Below are 21859 nucleotides of genomic sequence, written 5' to 3'. Positions count from 1 at the left end.
GGCAGGTGCTGATAGAGGAACTCTATGTCTCACCCACCAAATGTGGTGGGGTTTTGCCTTTTTTTTTTTTTTGGCTGTCTGCTGTTTCTGAAATGTAGAATTTTTTTTCTGTAAATATATAGATAAATTTAAAGAGTATGGGTAGTTTTGTCCATTTTGTGCAGTGTGGGAGGGTTTTTTCATTTGTGGTGGTTTTTTTTTTTGTTTGACAGAGTCTTATGGTAGGTAAGAGCTACTTTTTTGAGTGGCTGACCTTTTGTGCTTGAGAAGATAAATTTAGATAAATAATTGACTTCTAGTTCCAATTAGATTTAGTTTTTTTCAATTCTAGAATTCTCTTCGTAAATATGGAATAGCAGTGGCATTCATTTTTTTTAATTGAATGGAAGAAAATCTTTCTAAATTTTCTATTGATAAGAATTACTTTCATAAATGGTTTTGGAAGAATAAAATAATTTCAGATATTTTTCAGATATAATAATTTCAGATATAATTCAACTAAATTAAGTTGAAAATAAAAACCAGGTGGTCTGGCCTTTTATTCTTGCTCCCTACAGGTAGGTAAATGCAGTGATCCTGGAAAAACAGTGTTTAGCCAAAGTTGACTACTATAAACAATCTTTTGCTTATTGCTCAATATCATTAGTGTTTATTAACCGAACTCACTCCACTGAGATTCAAACTCCTATTTTTCTTCCTAATATTTATATTTTTAATATGAAAATATATTTTAAAACAAAATACCCTTAAAATACTCTGGCATAAATTCAGTTCAGCATAGACATTTCTGATACTCTTGAAGAGACTTTTTTTTTTTACCCCAGGCAGGAAAGTTCAGAGTAGTTGTGTCATGTTGAGTGTTTTGTGCAAGCTGTAAAAATCTGTGGACTTGATGTAAGCTAACATTGTCTGTAATACAGCTTTATTCACTTCTCCTTCTGCTGTGATGAGTCTCCACCAAATCCTCCAATTAGTGCAAATTTACAAAATTATAGACAGATGGAAAATTAATATTTATAGAAAATGCCCAAGGTTTTGATAGCTTGAAACACTTGCAGCTCCAGATGATATGTTAGCAGTTGAGATTTAGAGAAAGCAGCCTGTTCAGGAAAACGTGAAAGCTTGTGTACTTTCTGAAGCAGTAGGTCACCTAGAGATGACCATAAATTTCAGAGTTAGTTTTCTGTGAATTGAAACCATCTGTGGTAAACTGTTTAAAATGAATTCGTTTGTATTGGTAAAAAGTAAGTAAATAGATAAATATACAGAAACTATTTCCTCAAATGGTCACCAAAATCTAGTAGAAGTTTGCAAGATCCAACTCCCATCTCACAATTAATTAGTGTTTTGCAAATGCCACCACCTTGACAGACTTGAATATTGCACAAATCAAAAAAGTTTTAATGAGAGAGAAGATACACGTGTCACTCAGTGGCCCTGAAATACTGCTGGTCTGATGGTCAGGGGCAGTGGTATGATTTCATTAATAGTGGTCTTAGTCCAGAGTAATTTTCCTAACCTCAGCAGTATGGTTACTTTGGAAACATAATAATAACAGTAATTTTTCTGACAATTCACGCATTTCAATCTAATAATCTTAGAATAACATCTTAGAAGGGATCAGCACTTGATGACAAAGGAAAGAGCTGAACTGGAGCCATTTTTTTGCTGTCCCTGTACACAGCTAAATTAGCAGCATAGTACTCTATGGTAGTCTGGTTTTCTGGACAGATTTAATTCCTTCCTAAAATTCATAGCATGAAGTGACCTTCAGGATTTTCTCTTAGTGACTTTAATGAGTTTTGCTGGTGTGTAGCCAAAATTTTTAATTTCCAAATGCTGTTCCTTTCTCAAAAGCAAACCTGGTAGTAGTCTTGTTTGTGTGCACACCTATAGCAAGGTTGAATTTTAATAAAATAAAGTATCACCATCCTGTTTAGGAGAATATTATTGCTATATGCACAATGCCATGTCATTACCTGCAGAAGAACATTCCAAGTTTCTCCTGCACATTCATATTCATGTTGAGTCCAAATTGCTCTACATCTGTGTTGTGAGCTTGGGTACAGCCCAGGAAATCTCCACAGAGGGCCCCTGCAGGGCTGTGTGCATGCAGGGGGACTCTAAGAAGTTCTGGTGTTGTGGGGGGAGAAAAAAGGAGGTGCAATATCAAAACTTACTGTGTCTGCAACATGCTGTTCCCTGTGTAAGAAGCTTCTCTAGATATCCCTTGAAGGAGGAAGTTGCAAGATTGTCCCATACTTAAATGACACTTTTGCTATTTTTCATTATGCCAAAGTACTTGTTCTACTGATTCTGAATATCCCATGCCATTTTTGCCTTGTATGATATTGTTGTCTTAAACTTCTGTTGCATCATGCCACTACTGTAATTATTGGAACAGACAAGGATTTTATTCGCATTTATAAAGCTCTGGTAGGAGTAAACCTCTCTACATTCAAGACAAGAGCTACTTTTCAAGCTATATTCTTCCTCCTTTCTCCTCCTTTCTACCCTCCCTTCTTCTTTCTCTTCTCTTCTCTTCTCCCCTCTTCCTTTATAAAGCAATAGTATTTTAGTCACCTGGAGAACTAATGCTGTTTCATATGTGTCTTGAAATCGTTTCACTAATGCTGCTTTTCAGCATCTTAGTCTTTTAAGCCAGATTGCTGCAAATATATAGTGCAAAGCTATTTAAAAGCTATGGCATGATGCTTCAGATGATTTGTAAAGTTTAAAGTAGCAGGTCATTTGCACAAAGCCACCTGTGCATCTCATATCTATTACAAACGGTGAGATACAGCCACAGCAGAGGTACTTGTGCTCCTGCACGCGTCGCTGCTTCTGGAAATTCCACCCATGCGCTCGCCTCTCTTCTGCAGCTCTGAGAGTCCCACCTGTGGTTCTCTTTTCAGAGCAGCCAAGTTTCAGGACTTGTGTCACCACCACAGCTGCTGCTTCTCCTCCAAGCTGTACATGGAGAAGTGCAAGTGTGCTTTCCTGGCACTTTCAGGAACAGTATGTTAAGGTTGCCAAGAAGAGAGGGGCAAAGTGTCTGCAGTCTGACATCTGAAATCTGCAGGTTTTGGAAAATATATTGAAGGCGAAGGCAGAAATGAAGGACAAAAAGGATTTTTCCTTTTTTTTTTTTTTTTTTTTTTTTCCCCAGAGGTGACATCAGAAGCTGGTTGTAAGATGTAAATATTTGTGGAGAAAGGACAATAAGAAGTAAAGATTTCTCAGCAGAAAGCATACAACAACTAAGCCATTGTGTTTGCTAACAAATAAACTAATACAAACTGGAGGCAAAGCACTGTACACTGGGTCTGGCAACATGTACACCTGGCAAGCCAGGTGATGATTTCTTCATCTCTCGCATGTTTTCAGATATAGGATGAAAGCAAATTCCAGAGGCTTTACTCTTACAAATAAATACTAATCTTTTCGCTTAATGCAGGAATAATTTAATAAAACTTAATGTCCCACAATATATTTGGTTTAGGATGACTGAAGGAACAGTGCAGCAATTTTGAGGAATACAAAGACTTTTTTGAGAGAAGAAAAGGAACAATTTCTTCTATGGGGCTCCTGGTAGAAAGCTATCAATGAGAATTGATGGGCTTCAGTGCAGTGAGTTGGACATAAAGAAAAACGTTCTACTTGTCAGAACAGTGAAATATTGGGCGGGGGGGGGAACCTGTGGAAGTTGCAATAAAAATTTAGATGCAGTTAACTTTTTTCCTTGAAAAAGAGGGATAAACTGGATGACCTTTAAAGTTTCTCCCAGCCTTTTTTCAGGGAGTCTGTAGTGGGTACAATAGCTGTTAAATTTATCACAAACTTCCTAAATCTTATTTGGGTTATCTTTTACCCCTGCTCAGCCAAATTCTCCTAACTTAATGTAATACATCTAATGCTCTTACATCCAAACAAATTATATTCTACATGTAATTTCAAGGGGAAAAGTTACTATCCACCATCTTCTTTTTAGGTCCTCCTGGGAAAAGAGGTAAGCGGGGAAGAAGAGGAGAGACTGGTAAGTTTTTAATTTCACAAGATCTGTTCTCATTTGATGTTTTTGTGAGGCTGTGTACCCAGCATGCCTTGATTTTTAGTTGTATTGCATGTGTGCTCTGAAAAAGAAATCTGAAACTTCTCTGGTAAAATGTTGTGACCCTTGGCATGTATCTGGTGTCCTCTAGTCTTGGGCACCCTTAATTTGTAGGCACACTTCATAATGCTTGACGCGGTGCCTTTGGTAACAGGTCTGTAACTCTCAAACCCTTCAGGGGTGTTCTCATGCACATGCACAAGTTAGAATAACTCCACGTAAGTCAGTAGTTGGAATACTGTGGCAGTGTTACATCAGGCCCCTTTGGTTGGAGGAGAACAATTTTATAAGGAAATAACAAAGGAAATAAAATTCCTTGTGTTGAGAATGTTGATAATCAGGGACCTAATGTGCTAAGTAGACTACTCTGTATGAGAGAAGTTGTTTTATAGAAATGAGCAGTTAAGTTCTAAAAGAAATAAGAAAAACATTTGTTGGTTCGTTACCCTATACCAGGGAGGTTGCTGTTGATAGAAACCTGCTGGTGGTGTGTAACTTGAAATTTCATTTGAGGTAAAGTTATGAGATGCTGAGCACCTCTTGCTGTTGACATTCACAGGAATTGAATCAATTACCTTGCGGGATTGAGTTTTTCATCAAGGTGAACTTTTTGGAGGCAATGTAGTAGAAAATGAGCATTTCTATTCTCCTTGGCTGTCTTGTCTAATCTGCCAGCTAGGAAAACCTTCCAATCAACTTGATCTCTGTAAATCTTCTGTAGCCTTTCTTATCTATGTAAATAATAATTTACCTGGCTCTTAAAAACTATATCCATATCTTCCTGAATCACAAAGCTAAAACCAAGCCCTGCCAAAAGTTGATACAAATCACCTTTGTGTTTCCATTCAGTGCTGTCTTGGTATCTACTTCAGAGAAAGAGACTATGATACAGAGGGAAATTCTGTGGTTGAAGATTTTGTTACAAATGATCCTAGAAATTACTTTATGAGATGCTCATTGATTCATTTTAAATCTCAAATAAACACATGGTAAACTATTAATAAAGGAAACGGATCTCTCATTTAAAAAAAACAGACCTGCACCTTAAAATGGTGTTTAAGAATGTTTGCCAGAATACAGAAATTACCTTAGTTGCTGGACAATAAAAGTTGCATTGTTAAAACCAAAAGGCTGTCAGTATTAAAAGCAATCTCAAAGTACAGCTGCTGCTGTTTTATACTCCTTTTGCACTTCACTTTATTCAGAAATTAGAGAGAGGCATAAAAGCTTAATGAAATGCCATTGATTTGGGAGCTGCAGCTGCTCACCTTAATAAGACTGAAATAATAGATTTGATTTGTGGCCCTTTGATAATGTTTCCAAGAACTGCTAAGCAAAAGTCTTTGAGGTCTAAATAATTGAAAAAATGTGTAAATATCACTTCACTAAGTGTGACATTTTAATGGGGAGCATTTTATATGTGTGCCTTGAGAGAGGAAGGTGATGAAAATAAAGTTCAGCACTGTCAGGTGGCCACTGAAACCTCCCCTCACAGGCAAAGTTGGAAGTTTGGAAGATGCTGGTACACGTATTCTTGACAAGATGCCCAGGTTAAATGCCAAGGGTACTTTGTGCAATTCTGCAGCCAAGCTCTGATCCAGTGCTCACTATGTGGTTAACTGAAACTGGTGATGTGGTTACATATGCTTTATGTGGAGCCTGACAAAATGAATTGTATCCATGGCTGGTATTTTTGGACTGGCATGAAATTGCATGGAAATAAATGGAGAAGCAACTTTCATAAGATTGCATGACTGTAATTGAAGATTTGTTAAGGTAAGTGCATGCATTTAGGAGTAGTCATATTTACGAGTTTCAGAGCACTACCAAAGCACAAGACTACTTAAGTGGGAAAATGTGTGCCCTGTATAACTAGTGCTGCTCACTGACAATCCCAAGGCCTTGTGCTTGACTGTGTGTGTCTTTCTCCAGTAACTTCATAAGCTTACGTGTTCTTTTTTCTCTTTTTTTACCCTTTTTTCCCCTCTCCCCCACTCCACAGGACCTCCTGTAAGTACAGTGATACATTGTTGGTTCTTCCAGAATCAGGGATAAATCTGTTAGATCCTGTTAAGTTATCAGCGTGATAAAATGATCATGTATACTCAAGAGGGAATTTTGATATTTATACATACACAGTATCTTGGAGCTGAATAATTTAATCAGAAAGTTCATTAAGAAAAGAGTCTCTAAACCAATAAAGCTTTATGTTCAGCGCTCCAGACTGCCTTTTGGATTCACAACTCCATGTAAGTATGTTATGTTCATTTTGCCAGTGACTTCATAACAGATATTTTACTGGAGTATAAAAGTGTGTGAGTATCCTATCTTAAGCCCAGACCTGGCCACTTTTGCTGGGTAACAACTTCCTCTGCATTTATCACATAGTCATGGGGTACAAGCTCCTTGTTCTTTGGAGGCACAGAGGCTGTCCAGCTCATTTCACTGTAATTGCTACTGAAATGAATAAGTGCTTGTGGAAAATTATTATTAAATAGTGCTATTCCATTTAGTAAGTTGATTGAATCTTGTGCTAATTCTTCATGTGAGAAAATGTTTTTCTTTCTTTTGAGGTTTTGTGGTTGTTTTGTTTTTTGCATGTCTTTTGTTTGCTTTTTTGTATATTCCCAGAGTAGATCAAAAGTCTGACTTGAAGGACAGGACTAAGCACATGTGCCTCAAACCTTTGTATCTGTCATGCCATCCATGTGAATCATACATTCCTACGGTGTAGGAATGTGACTGTTAAAATAGTATTTCTTTCACAGTTTAAAGACTTCTGTTTTTTTCTTTAATAGATGCAATATTTCCACAGTATTTTCAAGACCCTATCATCTGTCTGTTCTATGCTACATGCATGTTTAAGAATATTTAATTAATGTTGAATTTCTGCTGTTACCTAAAGATTTTACTGTAAACTGCATATATTGAGTCATGATATTGCTTATTCTTGTAAGACTTTGACCATGTGCTCAGCAATTCATAGTGACAAATTTATTTAACAAGCCATCAAAGAAAACCCAGGCTTAATGCATAAAGGTGCTGTTTATTTGAAAGAAACACTGTTTCCCCCGATTTCTTTTGCAGTCCTCCTATGAAACAGAAAGAGCTAACAAAAATCATGATACAAGCTATTTTCCTGTACCAAGGCAAGGTGGCAAGTGTTCACTTGCCTCATTAAGAATGTCTCTGACTTTAGCTCCCCACTGTTTCAGTATAGGTACATTAAAAAAAACCCAAACAAACAAACAATCCCCCCAAAAATAAGTTGTAATCTTGGCAATATTAGCACAAACCTGAAATGGGTTCCAAAATGAATAATTTTAAGAAGTATCTGACTTCAAATTCCAAGTTTCATACTTGGAACCTACAAAACTTCATCTTGCTGACAGGCAGCAATGGTTTAAGTTGTTACAAGGCGTAAAAATGTGTAGTTTCTCTTCCTAATTCATTTCTGTATTTGCATAGACACTATCTAGGGGCAACTGTTGTGAACTTAAGTATTGTTTTCATCTGGGAGACTGTGGTAATAGTTTTCATTTAAAATATCAAATATTTATATGTCCTGCATGAAAGTGGAGAATTAGGTGCATGTTGTACTTTTAAAGGCTGCCACAATGCTCTGTTTATTTTCCTTGTACATGACTACTGAGTGGCACATGTAGTAGCAGTCAGAGGCTGGGGATTTTTAATATTTTTATGATCTTTTACAGCAATCTCAGATTTCTTCTTTGCCATCTATGGTCTAGTGGAATCTAATACTTTACTGCCTAAGCACAAAACTTTTTTTTTTTTTTTTTTTTTTTTTTTTATTAACTACATACTGCCTGTCAGTTTACATGGATAATTCTCTTCATAAAAAAAACAGAATTTCACTGGGCATCAGAAGTATCCAGTAGCTTTTTAATCAGAGGGTTTATATAAGTTGAAACACGTAATTTCCATTGCCAAAGCCTCATTTCTTCACTGTGTAGTACCTATCTCATATTTCTTGGTTTGAAATATCATCACATGCAAAAAAGTCGAGCAATACGCAAATTATAATTTCCTGGTAATGTACTCTGTATGTTTGTTGTGTCATATGTCATGACTGTGTTGTTAATGTGTCATACCATTTCATCTCATTCAACCAGGGTCCACCAGGGCGAAATGGCTATCCGGTAACTCATCATATATTTATGATAGCAATTTATGATTACTCTGAAATCCTGTTGATGTATTTTGGTAGGACCCTTTTTTTTTTTTTTTTTTTCTGGTTTCTCAGATGCCTAGAAAATGCAGGATTTTCCTTTAAGAACAAAGCAAAATAAAAATCCTGTGACAAGTTTCCGAAGAGAGCCAGACTATTTAATATGCATAAATGAGATGCACTGATTGTTTGATGTTGTACATATTTTGTGTTGAGTTTCTTCATTCTTGCATACAAAATTCGTAATTAATTAACTAAAAAACTTGCTAAGATGCTGCATCTCAGTTTTCCATGTTAGAAAGCTGTAGAGTTGCCACATGGAATCTCTGAGTCCTTATGGAACCTTCGAGTCCTTTCTTTTAATTCTCTCCTGTTTCACTTGACTGCATTGTTTAGTGCATTTTGAGCAAAGTAAAGTGTTATGACAGAGGTCCTAGCAATTGGCTGCAGTGACTATCACAGAGTAATTTTTCATAAAGGATACTATTCATTTTTCTGTCAGTTTCATTCATATCTTTAGGATTTATTGCCTGAAAAAAATATATATGAAATAATGCATCTTTCTAAAATCTATTAATGATACACTTCTTTTTAGTAGTTAGGCAAACTGTCTGCAGTGTCCCGTTCATTGAAAGAATATGCCTTTATATGCCTGCTGTCACATGGGTATTAGAAACCAAGTGACTAAATGTGATAATATATGTGCACAACATAGTGACTGTTGAAGTATAGTAATGATCTTATTTATAGCACTTGATAGTGTAGCTTAAAGGGCCTTCCCAGATTGATTTGCCTATGTTTTTCAGACAAAAGATATCTAATTTTTCAATGCATTTAAAAAAATGTTTCCTTTGGTAAAATATAAATTGTATGCCTTGAGCACCTGCAATTAGAGGAGAACTTTGTAGAACCACAGGCTTTCAAAATGGTTTGGGTGAGAAAGGAAATTATTGGATCATTTCATTCCAATCACTCTGCCATGGGCAGGGACACCTTCCACTAGACCAGGTTGCTCAAATCTATCCAGCCTGGCCTTCAGCACTTAGAGGGATTGAGGACACTTCAATGGATGGGATGAGTCATCCATAGCTTCTCTGGACAATCTGTTCCAGTATTTCACCATTCTCATAATAGAAAAATTCTTTCTTATATCCAATATAAACTTACTTTTAGTTAAAGGTCATTACCCCTTGTCCTTGTCACTACAGAGCTTGGTAAAAAATAGTATATTTCTCCACACTTTTTTTTCAGGGCCCCTTTCAGTATTGAAAGGCTGCAGTGAAGTCTCCCTGGAGCCTTTTCTGAACAACCCCAACTTTCTCAGCCTGTCTACATAGAAGAGCTGCTCCATCCCTTTCATCATCTCTGTGATCCTCTGGACTTGTTCCAACAGGTCCATGTGTTTTCTGACACTGTAGGCCCCACAGGTGGACACAGTAATCCCAAGGGGTCTCATGAGAGTGGAGCAGAGAGGGAGAATCACCTCCCTTGACCTGCTAGCCACACTTCATTTGATGCAGCCTATTTCAATGCTTTTACCTGGACAGGCTCTGGAATTCCAGAGTGGTTTCACCGAGGGATCATCATCCAGTGTCCATCTTTACAATTACAAGTAGTTGGAAGTCAGCTGGTGAGGAACTGATCATCAGGATCAAGAAACCTGCTTGGATGTACTAAAACCATTATCAGGTTTCCGAGTTCACATTCCAATTTCTCTTAGAGTGATTGATCTGTGTAGGTGAGTAGAAGTTTGTTTTCTTGAAGAGATTTGTTGTGGGATCTGAAAACAAGGAAGGTATTTCAGAGCCATGCTATTGAAATTGCTGTGTCTAATGGTGATGTTATGGGAAAACCTAGTCTGAATGCATTTCTCCTCATGTCTGATGTGAGCTGTCAGGAGTGCTTAGCACTTGATTGAGTGCTGCTTCTTCCTGCTTGAAAATGACTGGGTATAAAATTTGGCTTTGCTTTCTGAAAGTTGTCATGTGGCTGAATGTTTCAATCTTTTAAGTCACAGTCATACCCTCCTGCTTTGAATGGGAAATATGTAACTGCAAGTGCCATGTACTTTAAAAGTAGTTTTACAGCCCTGTAGAGGGCTATTAGAAGGCTATTAGTGTTCTAAGTTATTTCTCCAGAGTCTTATTTAGCTCCTGTAGAAGCCTTTTTGCTTAAATCTGTATTGGATTTTATGGGATAGTCTGTGAGGATAGTGAGGTATATCTGCCATGTGTAACCTAAACCTGGTGTAGCTCTCTCACAAAAGCAAGTGGCTGTTTTCTCCAAGGCTTAAGTTTTCTTTGAAGGTGTTCATTCTAGTTTTGCAAGATACTTCAATAATAATTATAACAGTGAAAGGAATTACAGTCGGAAATCTAAGTTCCCAGGAAGATACAGCATCAAAAATCAATAAAATAAGGGGTTTACTGCTAATGAGTAACACAGTTATTAAAGGGTTTATAAAACCATGATTAACTGGTTATTATTTAAGGCACCACTAATACTAAAGACGTGTGCACTGGTACAACTCCTTTTTTTTCCTCATAACAAGCTTTGTATATCAGACAGTGACCAAATTCAGAGTTGTGACTCTTTCAGCTTGAGTTCAAAATTGAAATAGACTATCACATCTACTCAAATAAAAGAGGGAAAAGAGTGCACAAGCATTGGAGAATGAGATGACAGGCAGCTTTTGCCAGGCATTTTGTATGAAAATGTCACTTCACAAGTAATGCTAGAACTTGGAAAAAAGTACACACACACATATCCTCTAAAGAAGACCCACACCTACCCCAAAATTACCCAGCCACTAAAAAAAAAAAAAATTTTCTTGTGAATGCAGAGGCCAAATACACAAACTATGGGGTTTTGTAAACCTCTGTAGGTTAAATGCATAGCAGATTTTTAGTATTTTCCATTGAAAAATTGAAGCAAAAAGAATTTTTCCCTACCACTTTTCCCAAGCTGGGCAAGATCAAGCTCAGCATCCAAGCAAACCATCCTGGAAGTTGCCACGTCTGTGGTGGTAAAGCTTCACTTCTTCAGAATTAAGTTTCAGAATATGGAAATACCCACAGAGCATTTATCCATAAACAGAGAAATGTAGAAATTTCTCCTTCATCTCTCCATCACAGTCAGTCTGCAGAGCACTGTATGCAAGACTTTCAGGAGCTGTGGAGGGTCATGGCTGCTCCAAGTGGCCATGTGCCTTGATTAAATCCAATTTCTTCTAAATATCCTTGTTTCATCTTCAAGAAATATAGACCGGTTCCTCTCCTGAAGAAAAATGTGTCTAAATTGGAGATTATTCTTCTGTAAGTGGCAAATATCATCACTTGATAAAATCTGAAATGTAGGTCTTTGAATTTCACCTGTCAATTAATTTTAAATCTTCCTAGCTCTCAAAAGACTTGCCTCAAGATAACAAAGGGGCAAAGCTTAGGACTGCAGGTAGAAAATTTCAATTATTCTTTAGTCTGAAATAATTCCTTCTAGATTACAAAATGTCTTTGTCATCACACTTCTGATTTTTGCACCCATAAAAACTTGTACCAATATACCATGAGAAAAGCTGTTACCCTGATCTGTAAGGAATTTCAGGTTGCTGTTATAAGTCTCTGATTTTTCCTCACCTCATTTTCTGTTCCTATATCACAAAAAGCAAAGAGAATTCCGGGTAGAACAATGAAAGGCATTTGATTTGGAAGAAATAGGGCTGGTAGGGAAGAACATGAAAACCACCCTTGTGAGAAATTGTTAAAAGGCTTTTTTTTTTATCCTGCTGTGTTGCTTTGTCTTTGATGGGACTTCATATTTTGTTTTCTTCTGTGTCTCCAGTTAGAGACTGGGGCTGCCTAGGCAAATGTGTAATAAGTAGCAATGTCTCTGGATATACATAAAATTAATCTCATCCAAGTGCAAGTTTTTCAACCTCAGAGACAATGGCAACTCAGTTCCTATAAAACAATTAGAGTTGGAATAATCAAAAGAGAAGAAATGAGCAAAGATTGTGCATTTTTCATCTGTGATTAAACATAGCCTATGGCAATGTTAAGCATTTTTGCAACAGTTGTATTTCTAATAGCTGGTCAGATCTCCTCTTTTTCAGAATCGTACAAAAATATAAATGTCTAAGCTCAAGGAGCAGCGATCTCAATTCCTGACCTTACCCTGAGCGTTTGGCTTGGTGATCCTATAGAAATTTCCCACTTCACAGCAATTTTTTTCATTCTCAACAGGTGTCTTCACAGACCACCTTTCATTTCTGGCATTTGCCCAAAGTAACTCTTAGGCATATGGCAGCAAAATTTTTGCAATAAATTTCAGGTTTGGTAGTGAAACACTGATAACTATTTCAGGTTTTACTTTTTTTTTTTTTTTCCCTTTTTAATGAACAGAAAATTCAAAACATATGAAGTCTCAACAGCTTCTTTGTACTGTGATTTTAGTATGTGTTTTCTCAGTTTATATGATTTATCCTTGTATTCTGTCACAACAGAGGGGATTGGCTTAGGAGACATGAGGTTTTCAGTTGATCCATTTGCCTCAGACTTCTTGCTTGTTCTCAGGGAGTGCAAAGTGCAGTGTTAAACTTGCTGCCATGCAGGTTAACTTTGTAATATTTCTGTGCCATGAGAACCAGAGGAAGATTGTAAAAATGTGGTAATTTTTGTAAACATAGTGTAGCTGAGGACACATGATGATACTGAGAACTTCCAGTTCTTCCTAGAAATTGTGGGAGGATCTCTAAATCTGCATGGCTAAGTAACTGTGGCCTTTGTAATCCCGTCGGTCACATTCATACAATAATGGGTTTTTATGACCTTTGGTTCTATAAATAACATGTATTGCAACTTGTGAGTTTAATTTTTTTGTATGCCAATATTTTCACAGTGATTGAAGATAATTATAAAAGATGATTCTAACAGAAAATTTTGAGATCTCTTAAAATTACAGTTGCTGTTAATTCTGTGTCACAGGGACGAAGCTACACATCAGAACACATTTATTAGCCACTTACAAGGCAGTTGCCATTTTGAATGAACTATGGGCTAAATCCTCTCATTTGTTACATTTGTGTAATGCTGACTGCATAAATAAGAGCAGGCAGTGTTTATTTCTGCAGCTCCCTGGAGGAAACTCAGAGAGCCCCAAGCTATTCCTTTTCTGTGACTACGATAGTGAAGGAACAACTGCCTCATCTGCAAAAGCCAGCAATATAAAAAGACATCTCTATCCATTTCTTCACTGAAAATTATAAAAATAAATTGCCATAGATAAGCTAAAGGAGAAAGTCCACATGGAGATCTAAGAAAATCATTTGTGCTGCAGTAAATGCCTGCTTACATAGTGTGTCCTGCTTTAAACATATTAAACTTTGTAAATTATTTGAGTCCATTTCATAGATAGCATTACAAATAAAGATGTAGAAAACTAATGGAAAAATAAAACAACATTATAATAAATAACCTCAGTGAAAGATTAATAATACAGACAATTGTTGCCATATGCTGGATCCACCAAGACTCTCTTTGAACTGGCAATTTCCATCTCGGATGCACGGACTCCAGCACTATAAAAATCCACATCTCTGCATGGGACTTTCTAGATGTCAGTGTGTGTTTAAAAACTGAGCACAAAATGCTAGGGTACTGAAGGCTAGTGTGAGTCATTACAGTTTTGATTCACAGCTGACATCAATTCAAAATGACACAAACCCATATATCTATCAGATAAATAAAGATTTATAGCTGATGGTAAATATATAGGGGGGTCAGTGTAATTTAAGAATTAAATGTATTTTTTCAGTTCTTTCCTCTGCAGACTTAGAAATTTCCCTCTTCTCTTTCATAAGAAAGCATGTATAAGTAGAGAAAGGAATTAAACTGGTTTGTCATTTTTTTGACAGCATACATACATTTCTGGTCTCTCTGGGCTACTCCAGCTTGGCAGCTTAGCAGGTGCCATGCAGAAGGCTGTGGTTAACATCTTCACATTTATGCTTTGATAGGCTTAATTAGTGCTTGAACTGTACCTATGATCATTCATACTTGCTTTTCGTCAGGCCTGCCACTTGAAATTTTCCAGTCATTTCCTCCCAGTGCACCATGTAGCTCTCTGGTATAACAGAACAAGCTTTATTTATGAAATCAATACCTTGGAGCAAAATTTTGTGTTCCAAAAGATTTTTAATTCTATGTCTCATTTTTCTATTTGTGTTTGACAGTTGCATGTGGATGTAAAGTGATTAACCAGTGGTGGTTAAAAATGCCTCTAGGAATTTGTCTGAACCATTACTTTCTCACAAGAAGCTTAGAAATTCAAAGACAAGGTTAAATCGATTACAGTAGAAATCCTGTATTTAATTACTTAATGGTTGGGCTTGACGATCTTAAAGGTCTTTTCCAACCTGAATGATGCTATGATTCAGGCTACATCTGTCACAAATGTGAAGGAAAATCCTAAGCTACCCTTTAAGAATTCCTAAGTCATCAGTTCCTTCCCTGGAAGGGGGGGGGTTACACAGATGATTGTGAGATTTTCTTTCATGCTGGATTTATAATTTTGATTTATGATACTCTGAATGATGTGTAAAACTGTATTACCCATACAGCTCCCAGATGACTAATCCTATGTGGGAGTTTAAGTGCATTGTTCATCTGGCTGAGGTCAAGGGATAGTTTTTCCTTGAAGCACTTCTGCTTCTCTCTGCAGTCAGTCTTCAGATTCCATTTAAGAGAGAGGTGATATGAGGAGAGGAACCTCTGGACCAGTCAGTCACCTGAACTGGCTCTTCCTTACAAAGCTGAGTGAGGAACTACTTCCCTTCTGGGAATCAAGTCATTCTCTGATGCACCTCTACTGGGCCCCACACTGGACAGCATCATCCAGTAATCACACAAAAATTATTTGGCTAGTAGGGTTCTCAGCTCTATAGTTTTGGGTTCGTTTTTCAAGGCCAGGAGTTAGCTGGTAGATCAAAGCCTTTAAGTACTTTTTCCTCCATTATGGGGATCTTGAGATGGGCACATTTAGTGTGTGACTTTGCTTCTTGAACCACAGGGAAAATTCTAGGCTGTTTCATGGACTGTTCTAACTTTCGTTTTTTCACCTTTCTAGCTGTGCCTATTGAAATCAAGATTAGTTAAAGACATTTCTGAAAGCAAACATAGTTGTCTGAAAGGAAAGGTGTATACAAGCAGTATGGAATGTCAGTTGGAAGGTTTTTCCGTGACTTTGTAGGATGCAGATCATAAATCTCCCTCAGAAAATGGTTTTGAGATTTTGTTGTTGTTTTTATTTTGTTGGTTCCCTCTCCCTGCCCACCCAGTTTGGCTTTAAGTAAAGTAGTTAAGATTCATTATTTTTGCTAGTATTGAGAAAGTGCTATCAAGTACTGACAATCTAACAGAGAACTATTGAGTTAAAAATTCTTTTTAGATTATTTTGTACATTTTCATGATGGTTGCTCCCAGGGTAAATGAGAGGAATTTAGCCCTTTGCTGCTTTGACTCATGAAAAACCATCATGTGCATGAGCACTCATGAGTTTGACGTGGAAATCAATTTCTTTCCACAGCATGATATCCTAATGAAAATAAACTGCTGTTGGAAGGCTGAAATTCTAGCAAGTGAATAAGCCTAGGGAAAATTTGGAAATTTTCAGAAGTTACACTATTTATCTGTAACAGTTCTTCATTTTATAGATCAATTACAGCTAAGATAAGCCAAATTTTAAGGGTAGATTCTTCTCCTCCTCAGTACACAGACTTTTGTGAAAACAGGAGTTGTATCACTATACTGGACTTAAGCTTACATTCAATTTGATATTTTAGTTCAGTAGTATTAGATATGTACACTGAGGTTGTGGATTCCAGCAACTGGAATTATCTTAGTTTGCTACTTGCAGTTAGTTTCACAGGTTGATATTAATATTGGTACAGTTTTCTATGGGTGAGAGAGAACACTGAAAGAAAGTACTCCAAAAGAACCAAGAGTAGCATACAGCAGTTCAGTAACTTTTGTTATGCATAATGTAGTATTTGCATTCCTAGTCATTGAGAAAGTGCAACTGTAGCTTCCTTTTTTTAATAGGAAAAAGGCACGAGTCAGACCTGTGGTTTTCATTCTGACTGGTACTCTGACTGATTAGCCAGTCTCCAAAGAGCAAATTACCTCAACATTTCCACTTCCAGCTATGTGGATCAATTATCCTGATTTTTTTCTAATCCACTCTGAATACTAGGTCTCTGCCCTTAGGGTATGTTAAGCATAATCTGGTATTGCCATCACATCCAAATTTTTTTCTCCCTAGATGGGAATGCAAAGAAGCACTTTTTTTTTTTCTTTATGCTGTCACCAGCTTCTGCCAAAATCCTTTTATGGTCTTGAAAACCAGTTATGTCAGAAGAAAGTAATGAATATTTTTTTATTTGGAGGTATTCATGTGTGGATCCACAAAATCTAAGAGAATAGCCTAGAGAGTTTGAGATGAAATGAGCTAATGAGTTTGGTAAATGCTTGGAGATTTTAAGTTGTTACACTGAACTATATTCTGCCTTTGGATTCACCTGTTCAGCTCTGGTGGCCTTCAATTTAACTTGCATAATTTGACTGAAACTGGGAAATAGCTGAGAATATGGCTCAGAAAGGCACAGGTATAACACACTTGGATTTTCAAGTTTTCTTGGCTGGGGGGTAGCCCGTGTTCTATTGTAGGTCAGATTTCAGTAACTTTTGCTTCCCTGGTTAAATGTTTTGTTGGTTGAATCTGCTTGTTTCTGAGCAGCAATTGTCATGGAAGGAAGAAAGATTTCTCTTTGTGCAATGAGGCTGTACTTGGAGTTTAAAAGGGAATTTAGAATCAAAGTAGTCCAGTGTTTTGTGTGAGAGGCCATTAGAACTGAGGTCTTAGATTGATGGCACAGGGTATTAAGATGGAAAGTGAGGTACTGTGCAGCTCCCCAGTTAATATAACTAATAAAAGCACAGGCTTGGAAATAAAGCTGCTGTATGCCTGTCTGAGCATTTCACAGGCTTAATGATTTTGTTTAAGTCACAGTAATAGAAGTTCCTTATGGAAACTGATGGTGATTTGTGTGAAATTTCTTTTTTCAAGAACCAGACATAATCTTTTCCTGAAGTACAAATTCTTTTCTTTGCTACATCCCTCTTTCCTTGTTAAACTGGGGAAATAGAACAGGTGGTGCATATATATTAACAGGTGGTGTATATATATTAAAAATATATACAGAGAATTGTTTCAGAAAGAAAGGGTGAAAAAATCTATTGCATCCCTGAATTCTGCTTTATTTCTGTGATTGAAATAATCTTTGTAAGTGTGCTTCCTATGTTTTTTCCATGATGCTTTATGTTTTTTGAGAATTTACTGACTCCAAGTCATTTTGGAGGTGGCATAGTTGTATGCAGCACCAACCCTTAAAAAGTGATTTAGATATAATGTAATTAGAACAACTGGAATGTCTTTACATTAGCTGCATGCATATTTGTGTCTTTTAAGTCTCATAGGTAAATGCCAGAAGTATCTGTATGGACTTGCATGTAGGGTCTGTTATGTTCCAGTATTTGACCACATATGGCAGCCCATAGCTGAAAGCACCTGCTTTTGCAGTTTAAGTTTTAATGTAGTGTATCTGAACAAGCTTCTTTTCCTTGTCCTGGAATTCTTCAAACAAATCTTTCTTCAACCTCATGATAGTTGAAAGAGATTGGGATTTTATCTTTGGTGTGTTTATTCTTAAATGCTTCAGTACCTTGGCTCTTACTTTTGTTCTCTTTTAAACCCTTTGTTGTAACTGTGCTTTTTTATGGAGATCTATTCACTCTGGTTGATGTTCTTCATTGCAACTCAAATGAGAAGTATCTGTGGCAGCTATATTTTTTCTTAATTCCCTGGGGGACTCATTCAGAATATTTGCCTCTATACGCAGATAAAAGGAACATGATGGTAGGATTCTTTGGTCCTAATGAAGCAAAAATTGTTTTATGTTTCTGCTCCTGAGTTTGTCAATCTTCAAAAACCAATGTTTCCACTGAGGCAAGGTGAAAAAATCGATCTCTGAAGGTTATGTCCATATGATACTGTGTTATGTACCCACTATATTTTTATTTTTACTTAACAGACCTTATTCCACCTAAAAAGAAAAGATTTGTAGGTGCCAAAAAACAGGTTGATTGAAAGAAGTGAAATGGATTTTTTTTCACATTCTCTAAAGCCATCAAAACACAGGTAATAAGAAAGATTGTTCTTTAAGAGGGTCTCAGTGAGCAAATGGATTTGCTTCCATGGTGGTGTGAGGAAACACATTCTTCAGAATTATTCCAGAAGAACAAAAATCTAATTCATCAAAGTCATCATGCCACAGCTGTTACAACAATCTATCTCCTACTGAATGCTAGCCAGCTAATTTTTGAGAAGTGACATTTTTCACAGTTTATTGTTTTCTCATCAACATGGCACCAACCACATCAAATACAATCACCCAGTGATGTTGGCGTTGATGAATTAGCCATGTGCTTTCTATTTACAGATACAGGAGTTCCAATTTCTTTGGGTGAAAAGAGAAGTTTTAGGTAGAATGCAGGAGTTTTCTCTCTGGTCTGTGTGAATGTTTTCCATGTTCAAGTACTTGTTAGGCTATGCTGGAATTCAGTAGCATAACTGAGCATTTTTACAGAAACACAGAGTTCTGCAAAACTTCACTAGACTGTTTCAATGGATTATGGATGGGTGAAGCATTTTGGCTCCATTCTTTACCATAACTAGAACTATGTTGCTCTTACTCTTTCTGGGGTCAACAGTAGTTCCTCTCTGCAGTAATTTTGTCATACAGATATGACTGTACAAATGTAGTAGATGCTGGTAAGAGGTGTAGGCTACAAGGAGGAAAACTGTCTGGAAATAATCTTCTTGCTAGTCTGATGTGTGAAGACAACGGAGGTACTCCACGGTTTGGGATTCACACTCATACAGGGCCCCTTTTTAAATACATATTTGCAACATATACAGTGTTGGCCATGATAAACAGAAGCATGTCCACCCACAGTGTTTGAGAAGAGGAAGTTCCTCCCAACTTGGATCTGCCCAGCTCTTTCTTATGATTCTTTTACATATGAATTTCAGTAGCAAGAGCAGCCATAGTGCTGAGATACTCAAAAAATGCATCCACACCACAAGAAACTGCCTTTCAGATCTCCTGCATAAACTATAAAAATAAAAAGTATCTTGGCAATTATTTTTCATCTGTGAAACATGCTTTTGTAAAGCTGTGACTATAATTTTTCTTGCACAGAACTCTTTGCATATGGTAACCCTTATTGTTACCATATGTGGAGCTTTTTTGCAGTTCAGCCACTCTCTGAGTAGCCAAACTCTGAGCAATTTCTTTTGTTCCTTAACTTACTTCTAGAAATAACCAGTCCATCTTAAAATTGCAAAGGAGCTAGAAATTATTATTAAAATTGCAAGTTGGGCAACTGCAAATGATCTATTAAGAGTATTCAGACTGCAAGTTGGGCTCTCAGCTAAGAGTCTTGCAATGTAGAGTGATGTTGCTTCAAGAAGTCTTGGAAATGGTACCTGGCACTTCTGGTTTACTTTGGAATATTTAAAACGGTTCCTCATCTTCCATCTTATTCCATTATTGATAATTTTCATTATCTAATTTAGGTTAATATGGACACTACAGCCACTTCATGAAATTCGTGGCTTCATGTCACCTATCCATTTGTTTCCTTAGATTCAAAGTACCTAAAAAGTATGAAAAACGCAAACATTTTCTTTTATGTCACAAGATCAGCAAAATATCTGTCAGACGGCTGCCACTCTTGCTCAGCAGGTAACTATTACCATTGGCACGTTGCTTTACATGTGCATGCTGCATATTTCTCTGCACTAAAGGCACTGCACTTGACAGGTGGGTTAAAATACAAATTTGAATAATTTTGGTTATGTTCAGGAACTGAAGTCTCCATATTTAGGTTAAACTAGGTTAAACCTTAAACTAGGTTCAGACATGGTGTAACTTTTCTGGTTGATAGAGCCTTAATGATGGTGCTGCAGGTCATCACTCTCCAGGTTTTATCAGGATGTGGCTTCCAGGACTCTTCTGTGCTTCCATGGTATGCTTTGAGAAACTTGTTAGTTTGATAAAGGTGATCTTGTAGGAATTTTTTTTATGAGAGAGTTGATACATGGCTTGCAAACAAGTGAGAGATGGCTAGGATTACAGGATAATTCTGTCAAAGTTATTAAGAAAGCCTTCCCATGAGAATGAAATCAGTGAGGTGTTTTTGGGAAGGTTTATAGTTCAGATCTTGAATGATTAATTTTGCACCAGTGTTTTCAATGAGTCTAGGAAAATCAAGGTGTTTCTGAAGGCTGAATGTGATGAAGTCTCCAGAAGTTAAGATGGGTATACATAAGTTTCTGGTCAAGAAAATCAAGCAGCCTAACAGCACTGTTGATTTTGTTTTTAAAGAAGCCCACTTCATTTAAACCTCTACTTCTCTAGCTCAGAACACAGTTATACTTTGCAATCTCCAGGTGATGATCCATCTAGCTGAATTTTATGTCTCAGGTAGTAACTGATACAAACTGCTTGAGGGAAGAATTCTGGAAACTCTGAAATTGACTTTTTTGAAAGAGCCTTGTAGTGCTTAATTTGTCATTGTCAGTAATTTTTCTTTTTGCAGTAAAGGGGTTTTTGAGAGGCTCAGCTCATCTTTCTTGTACTCTTTTAGTCTGTTCTTTTTACAGTAAATTTTTCTCCTGCCCAAACAATCTGGCTTTTTTTTTTAAATTTATTTTTTGGTTGGTTGGAGTTTTTTTTCAGCAACATCCTGATTGATCGGCAGAGAGACTTGTTGCAGGTTGATTTGGTGCACTTTTCTTTTCTCACACGTGGAGCAAGTGACTTCTGTACCTGGACTGTTGTCTTCCACTACTCTTAAGAGTAATCATTTTCAGTCATTGAAAAAGCAGCAATAATGTTTCATCAATAGAAGAGATCTAGCTTGTTGATGATCTTAACTGTGCTCATTGTTCACATAGCTCTAAAGCAAAATCGCACTAAAAAGGAATTTCATCAGACTTCCTAGGAATTATATATCCTTCCTAGGAATAGTATATTAAATCTAATAAAGTCATCCTTGGTAAACCTGTCATTGAACAAAGGGCAAAAAAGAAAGAAATACGTCATTTAAAGAAAAAAAAAAGTTAATCATTTTAATATTACCATGATGAGGAAACCTGACAGTGATGGTTTATTTTTACTTTTATCAGTCTAAAACTGAAATAGGTGTTTTGAAAAGGCAGTGTGTCAGGGAAGACCATGTATTTGATTCATCTTGACAAAAATTACTTGCTAATCAGTAGTGGCAATTATATTACAGAAAGTGGTTTGATCTGCATAGTATGGCTCTGAAGACATTCAGGTTTAAGTCAAAGACAGACTATGGCTTGAATTCTTTCTCTAAAAATTAATGAAAAATTTAAACTGTCCTTATCTCAAGAAAATTACTTGGAATTCCAGTGCGATC

The 21859-nt window shown here is 36.7% G+C and overlaps 1 protein-coding gene across 1 annotated transcript in view; it reads left to right on the top strand.

The window, feature by feature from the left end:
* Positions 1–21859, top strand: part of COL25A1 (collagen type XXV alpha 1 chain) — a 297981-nt gene that overhangs the window by 152665 nt on the left and 123457 nt on the right. Inside the window, exons 3-4 of the mRNA XM_053976587.1 lie at positions 3992–4036; positions 6114–6121. Of these exons, the coding sequence (XP_053832562.1) occupies positions 3992–4036; positions 6114–6121 (53 nt within the window). The remainder of the gene's footprint in view (positions 1–3991; positions 4037–6113; positions 6122–21859) is intronic.

This window comes from Vidua macroura, chromosome 4, assembly GCF_024509145.1.
Source record: "Vidua macroura isolate BioBank_ID:100142 chromosome 4, ASM2450914v1, whole genome shotgun sequence".
NCBI classification, from domain to species: domain Eukaryota; kingdom Metazoa; phylum Chordata; class Aves; order Passeriformes; family Viduidae; genus Vidua; species Vidua macroura.
The sequence above is the reverse complement of the archived record's forward strand: the minus strand, read 5'-3'. Positions and strand labels throughout refer to the sequence as shown.